At 43.9% G+C, this 7,697-nt stretch overlaps 1 protein-coding gene across 6 annotated transcripts in view; it reads right to left on the reverse strand.

The window, feature by feature from the left end:
- GRIA1 (glutamate ionotropic receptor AMPA type subunit 1) overlaps positions 1-7,697 on the reverse strand; it is a 313,635-nt gene that overhangs the window by 98,103 nt on the left and 207,835 nt on the right. For all 6 annotated transcript variants that reach the window (XM_007460314.1, XM_007460311.1, XM_007460312.1 and 3 more), the window contains 2 exons: positions 2,004-2,114; positions 1,113-1,319 (listed from right to left, as the gene is read on the reverse strand). In XM_007460314.1, the coding sequence (XP_007460376.1) occupies positions 1,113-1,319; positions 2,004-2,114 (318 nt within the window). The remainder of the gene's footprint in view (positions 1-1,112; positions 1,320-2,003; positions 2,115-7,697) is intronic.

Genomic DNA, 7,697 nt, shown 5'->3' on the forward strand with positions numbered 1-7,697 from the left:
TCTTTCCCTTGTCATTTCTTACTCAGACTTATCCCTGACTACTCATCCCAAGCCCTCTACAAAAACCATCAGTGTTTTCTCATTCTCCTTTCACACCTTACTTATTTCCATCACCATTCCATAGTTTATACTTTAGAAATTCTTGGGCTGCCTTTCTATTTGAATATGGCCATGTTCAAGTCCTACATCTTTCTTGAGGGCTAGACACACTTATATTAGCCTTTTGCCTGAACCTTGATCCTCTGCTGTCTTACCATTCTCTCATTGTCTTTTCTACCCCATAAAATGTTGAGATCCTTGGGGACAGGGATCAGATCTTTTACTTCTCAATGATTCTTTAAACACTTAAAACAATTCAGGGCATTCAGTGGCTTCTCCAAAATGCTTCAGTTTATTGAAGATTTTATAGCAGTTGTGTGTGGTCTTATTTCAAGTGTGGTGAATGGAGTAGACCGATCCCTATTCACAGATAATTGTTATATAAGGCAGGGTAAGCCATAAAAGAAGCAGAAGCTAAATCCTACAAGGAAGGCAACAACAGTTAAAAAGGGTTCTCCCCATACCTGTTACGGGGAGAACGAAATGACATCTTGGAAAAAGCAGTCTCTGATACAGGTTTGGGGGGAAGGGTAAGATTTTTAGAGGTGCAGAATGGAAGGGGACTAGAGAACAGAGTGACTCAGGGTGGTGTGGCTGAGGTGGAAGGTGCTAGAAAGGGCAAGTAACTAGAGCGTTTGGTTGTATCCAGGCTACCCCCAACACCAGGGAAGAAATTCATATTGAGGGAGACATAAGGGACTGAGCAGGGAAATAACAACTCAGCGGTCTGCCTCGAGAAAACTGATCTTGTAGCTAAACTGTCACCTGTATTGGATGATGATCAACTGAAGTCACAAGACTGAGCTGAGTTTGGCTGAAGGAGCTGGGACCAGGAACCTGAACAAAAAATGTCTTCAGATATGGAATTTTTGGACTCCTCGTCTTTTCGGCGTCAGTAATACTAAATTATGGGGTCTAATAGGCATCTATGGGCAGGGCCAGCCAACCACCAAATGATTTCCTGTCAACTTCTCTGCCTCCGCTTCCAATTGCCCACCCTGTAGGGAACTTACTCCATAGACCAGCTCTCCCACCATGCCATTCCAAGCCTTTGTGTCAGGGTCGCGGGCTCCATATTTCCCATCGCTGACGATCTCAAGACGGTAGGAGTAGCCCACATGCTTGGCGATCTCTGCTGCCAGCTCTACACAGTAGCCCTCGTAGCGGTCATTGCCTTCAAACTGGTTGGCATTCTTCTTGAGCATCACATAAGGATCTTCCTGGTGGAGAAATGGGAGACAGAGAATGTGGGTTTTGGGTGCACTCTTGCGGAGGGAGGCCTTTGGCGTGGCAGAGGAGGATGTCTCCAACATTGCTAAACTTTGGGGAAGTCTCTCTGGCTCCTAAATCCACTTCCTGCATTTCTGCTCCCCCCATTACAAAACTTCTTGGGTTAAGGAAGCAAACTATTAAAATAGAATGTTTCACTGAGACGCCATGCCTAGCTTTTCAGGTTGTTCCAGGAGCTCTTGTATATTTTGGAGGTGTTGGGGGAATAACCCTTAAATAGGCTCCAACTGTCTCATCACTGAAAATCATAGCAGCTTTACTTATACTCACTTTAGGTGCTGGATTTTAGGGAACTTGCTTTGAAAATGGCTTCTACTAAGGAAGGGTAGAGTCAGAACCAGTACAATTTAGTCTCACCCTTATGTTTTATATACATTGGAAACTGTGGCTCAAAGGAGGATAAGTGACTTACTTATCCAAGAGCACAAAGTGAAATCATGGCAGAGCCAGAGAGCAAAAGTCCCTCTGACTTTCAGGGTATTCCTTTTTTACTTCCACTTTCTACCGACCACACAGTTTTGGCAAGAAGAATGACCAGCTTTCACTCCTGGGAAAACCTTTGTGTTGGTCTATCTCACATCCCAGGTAACCTCCATGAAGGACTGAGCACTCACTAGGATTGTAGTGACGATGTATGTTCTATTCTGGACACTTGAGTTATCCCCTCCGGCTTGAGCATCCGTGGCTGCAGGGACAAACTTATCATCTTCATTCCAGTAGCCAATCTGTTAAAGAGAGGAAGGTGGTGACATAAGGTGATCCAGGCTCCTCAGGAATGGCCCACTCTGGGTCCCCCAGCCAACACCAGACAGGAAATCAAGGAGCTGAGCATCACACCAGCAATCCTGGACACACCAGGCTCTGAAGTATTGGTAGATATAAACAACAAGAGAGAAGATGCTCTCTAGGTCCTCCCATCCCCACCCCGTGAAAATCCTCATCATGATGGGTAAGCCTGAAAATTGCCTAAGGGGCGAGGGTTTAACTGTTGATGCAGCTAAACTGTCACGTACAATGCGAGTAAGGGCCAGAGAGATTTAATTCCCTGCAGTTGTTCACAAGGCCAAACCCCTCCTTCTCCCATGCCTAGTAACCCTTCTCTTCCTGAGCTCATTCTGAAGTGTAGTTGGAATCATATGATTTAAACCTTACATTCTTGTTTTCTTTTGCTTTTCTTTTTTACATCTTTATTAGAGCATAATTGCTTTACAGTGGTGTGTTAGTTTCTGCTTTATAACAAAGTGAATCAGTTATACATATATATATATGTTCCCATATCTCTTCCCTCTTGCATCTCCCTCCCTCCCACCCTCCCTATCCCACCCCTCTAGGTGGTCACAAAGCACCGAGCTGATCTCCCTGTGCTATGCGGCTGCTTCCCACTAGCTATCTATTTTACGTTTGGTAGTGTATATATGTCCAGGCCACTCTCTCACTTTGTCACAGCTTACCCTTTCCCCTCCCCATATCCTCAGGTCCATTCTCTAGTAGGTCCGTGTCTTTATTCCTGTCTTACCTCTAGGTTCTTCATGACATTTTTTCCCCTTAAATTCCATATATATGTGTTAGCATACGGTATTTGTCTTTCTCTTTCTGACTTACTTCACTCTGTATGACAGACTCTAGGTCTATTCACCTCATTACAAATAGCTCAATTTCGTTTCTTTTTATGGCTGAGTAATATTCCATTGTATATATGTGCCACATCTTCTTTATCCATTCATCCGATGATGGACACTTAGGTTGTTTCCATCTCCTGGCTATTGTAAATAGAGCTGCAATGAACATTTTGGTACATGACTCTTTTTGAATTATGGTTTTCTCAGGGTATATGCCCAGTAGTGGGATTGCTGGGTCATATGGTAGTTCTATTTGTAGTTTTTTAAGGAACCTCCATACTGTTCTCCATAGTGGCTGTACCAATTCACATTCCCACCAGCAGTGCAAGAGTGTTCCCTTTTCTCCACACCCTCTCCAGCATTTATTGTTTCTAGATTTTTTGATGATGGCCATTCTGACTGGTGTGAGATGATATCTCATTGTAGTTTTGATTTGCATTTCTCTAATGATTAATGATGTTGAGCATTCTTTCATGTGTTTGTTGGCAGTCTGTATATCTTCTTTGGAGAAATGTCTATTTAGGTCTTCTGCCCATTTTTGGATTGGGTTGTTTGTTTTTTTGTTATTGAGCTGCATGAGCTGCCTGTAAATTTTAGAGATTAATCCTTTGTCAGTTGATTCATTTGCAAATATTTTCTCCCATTCTGAGGGCTGTCTTTTGGTCTTGTTTATGGTTTCCTTTGCTGTGCAAAAGCTTTGAAGTTTCATTTGGTCCCAGTTGTTTATTTTTGTTTTTATTTCCATTTCTCTAGGAGGTGGGTCAAAAAGGATCTTGCTGTAATTTATGCCATAGAGTGTTCTGCCTATGTTTTCCTCTAAGAGTTTGAGAGTTTCTGGCCTTATTCCTGTTTCCTTTTAAGTTAACTGTATTTTTCCATCTGGATTTAACTTTCTAGGTGATGGTTATTTTATCCTTTATTTATTTATTTCTCTTATTTCCAATTTTTGACCTATTATAATACTGAGAATATAGTCGTGCCTGCAAACACTGATTGACAACATTATTATTTTTTTAAAATTAGTAGTTATTTATACTGACTCATTTTCCAAGGTCTTTTAGCAAATACTTATTGGATCCCTATTGTGTGTAAGACTCCGAGCTAAAACATTGGTGATATTGTGGCAGGGTTGAAAAAGGTACAAAGAAGTCTCGGAGATAGTCCTTGCTCTGAGGATCCCTCCAGTCTATTTGGGAAGACAAGACACACACATGCACGTGGCCCCAGAAGTGACAAGTGAGTGGCTCAGGTAGCTTGAGCCTAAGGAGTTTGGAGAAGCAGAAGCCAGGTATGGAACCTATGCTGGGAAAAAGGCAGCAGGAGGAGGTGAGGCTTAAGTCACAAGGGATGGAAAGGTTGAGCCCAAACCTGTCAGGTTGGAGAGAAGATAAGCCAAGATGGGAAGGTGGGAATCTGCCCAGATACATAAGTTCAGTGGGTCCTGAGTGGAGGATAGGGTTAGTCCAAGAGGGCAGTGGGTGCTTGGGTCTAGGTAGCAGAGGGATTGGAAGGCCAGGCTAAGTGGTGTAGACTTTGTTCTGAAGGCAACAAGGAGTCATGGAAGGTTTGGGAAGAGCAGAATGGCGTGGCTAATACACACTCCACACATACCCCTATCTCTATCTATCTTTTATTTTATTTTATTTTTTGGCTGTGTTGGGTCTTTGTTGCTGTGCTCAGTGCTTTCTCTAGTTGCTGTGCATGGGCTTGTTGCGGTGGCTTCTCTTGTTGTGGAGCATGGGGTCTAGGTGCGCTGGTTTCAGTAGTTGTGGGACACGGGCTCAGTAGTTGTGGCTCGCAGGCTCTAGAGCGTGGGGTCAGTAGCTGTGGCTCACAGGCTTAGCTGCTCCACAGCATGTGGGATCTTCCCGGACCAGGGATCAAACCCATGTCCCCTGCATTGGCAGGTGGATTCTTAACCACTGCGCCACCAGGGAAGTTCCTGTCTTTATACATCTTTAGACCGTTGTGTTTTGTTTTGTGGTCATTCCACTGGCTGTAGTTGTAAAGGGCAAACAGGAAGGAGGACTGAAGTGCATGTGCAGGGGGAGGAGCAGGTCTCTAAGGCAGCCCAGGTTCACAAAATCCAGGGCACATGCCAGTGGTCCACTCAGATGTCACCTTCACCTTCATGTCTTTCCCAGTCCCCTCAGTTCCAAAGAAACAACTCTCCCTGCCATTTCACCGCCATTAACAACAATAGTAATAATTGCCAACGTTGATCATGTTCTTGCTCTGTCAGAGGCTGTGTTTGATAGTTTTTGTGCCAGTTCATCTGGCTTAGAAGAGTTTGTTAACTTGCAAGGTGATGGTGGCAATGCAGCTGAGAAGTGGCTGAGCTCAGCCTGGAATGGTGGTCATCTGTCTCCAGGGGCAGCTTTTCATCATGACGCTGTTCTTTCTGAGAGGGGACTTAGCCCTGGGCTGGGAATCATACTAGCTGACAGTTATTGAGTGCTTACTGTGTTTTAGGCACTCTTCTAAGTGTTTTTTATGTTTTAACTTCTCTCATCCACACAAAAACCTATGAGGTCGGTAATCAGTTATCACTCCTATTTTAAATGTGAAGAAACTGAGATGTAGGGGAAGTGGAGTAACTTCCCCAAGGCCGCAGGAGAGTCGTGGAGCCAGGATCGGAGCCGGGCAGGCTGATTGCAGGGCCGTGTCCTTCTGTGTTCTGCTAGGCTGCCAGCTGGCCCTGAGCGCCTCGTGTTGGTTCCCATTGGCCCCATGGTCTAGCTGTTGGCATGTCTGTCCCCATCTCTCCACGATGCTGTGGGCTTCTCAGGGACAAAGCTAGAGGTCTATTCGTGCTAGGACCCCTTTCTTAGGGCCACAGATTGTACCACAGAGAAGCAGCTCAGGAAAGGTTTGTTGAGAGAATGAGTGCATCCAACATGGAGACAGTGGATCCTGTTCATGCTGAGACAGTTCAGAGGCCTGAAGGGGGTCAGAGGGAGCTGTCTCTCGGGACACTGGGTCAGGATTTGCCCTCATGCCGGCCTGGGTACCATGTTGCCTGTGTGGGACACTTTCAGTCAGCCTGGAAGGGAACATGTCTCTCTAATGACACAAGAACCAGAAACAGATTTCCAGAATATCAGAGCCAAAAGAGGCCTGAAGAATCATTTCCTCCAACCTCTTCCTTTTTTACAGAGAGGGAAACAGAAGTTCAGAGACTAGGGGACTTGCTCAAAACCAGAATGTGGTCCTGCCTCCCCCATTTTGCTAGGCCAGTGTTCCATGGGACCCTAGGGCATCTGTAAAGGCCCTTCACCACTTTCATGGGAGGTGAGGGGTCAGAGAAGAGGGGGAAAGCCCTGGGTTCCTCACCCTTGCTTCAATAGTCAGTTCTGCTTTTAATCTATTTCATGCTTTGAGATTCCCCATAAGAGTTCATTTTTACAAGGAGCCCGTTCGTTGAAAAATAACTATTTAAAACCGTTATTGTAGCATACTGTGGGGCGAGTTTAAAAAAGGAATTTCCAAACTACTTTCCTAACACTTAACTGTATTTTGCTCCTCCCCTATGCAAATAGCACAGACAGGTTCGGGATTATTTTCTCTGTTTTATAGAAAAGAAAACTGAGGCTTGGGGAGATCAGATGATCTAACTTATATAGATTAAATAGCAGATTAGTGGCAGGTCATGGACTTCAAAGGTAAAATTATTGAATATAATCAATACACACTTGGGAGACGATCAAGCAAATGTAATTGCCATTTTCTTTCCCCCCGTAGTTGATGCTATGGTGTTTTCATGCCCTTCTCTTTCCTTTGCTCCCTCTCTCCTTCATCCTCCTTTTTTCCTTCCCTCCCTTCTTCCCTTTCTTCCTTCTCCCTCTTCAGGATTAGTCACAGGTTTAGCTGTTGTTAGTTGTTCAAACTCAACAACTGTCAGCCTTGAGGAAGTTGCCTTCTTTGACATGCAACCAAGTTCTCTAAAATCTATTGTGTTTTCATAGGTAGTATTTTTAAAAGTGATGGCTTGATGGTCCAGAGATTGGTCTCTGGCATCAGACAGACCTGTTTTAAAAGGTAGACTTTTCTTATTAGTAACTGTATGACCTTGGGCCAGTTACTTGACCTCAGTGGGCCTCAGTCCCTGCTCTGTAGAATGGATACAACAAGAGTGCCTGTCTCGCAGGGCTGCTGTGGGAACCAAATGCGTTCATGCACGGACAACAGTATGCATAGTGTGTGGTTCATATTAAGTTGCCAGTAAACTAAAAAATGATATCCAGTAGGGTAATGCCTGATTGAAGGCTAACAGGCTTCTATACTGTATGTAGTACGTTTCAGTTTCACTTTGCTATTGAACATTGTCAGTCTCCAAAAGAAGTATATATTATGGAGTATTTCTCAAACGCATTTGACAGCGTAACCCTCTTTACATGCAGAATGTCCTAGGATAAATGGTGCAAAACCCACAAAGCACGGCTCTAAAATATCAAGTTATTTGATCAAGGAGAGGGGAAAAAAAGCAAGATAAATCTGTACAGACCAGATTTATATGGCTTAGAAAGAGATTTTAATTTTTAGAATAGGGATCCTTCAGAGCTAGTATTATAGCACTAACGTTAAATTGGTATCTATAAAAATTATTGTCTGGCTTGGCTTATATCAAAAGCTAGAGGAACAGTTAAATGTTGTAAACAAGCTTATTTTATTCCTCACCCTTTTGTAGGG

Source organism: Lipotes vexillifer, unplaced genomic scaffold (assembly GCF_000442215.2).
Source record: "Lipotes vexillifer unplaced genomic scaffold, Lipotes_vexillifer_v1.1 scaffold361, whole genome shotgun sequence".
In the NCBI taxonomy this organism is placed as follows: domain Eukaryota; kingdom Metazoa; phylum Chordata; class Mammalia; order Artiodactyla; family Lipotidae; genus Lipotes; species Lipotes vexillifer.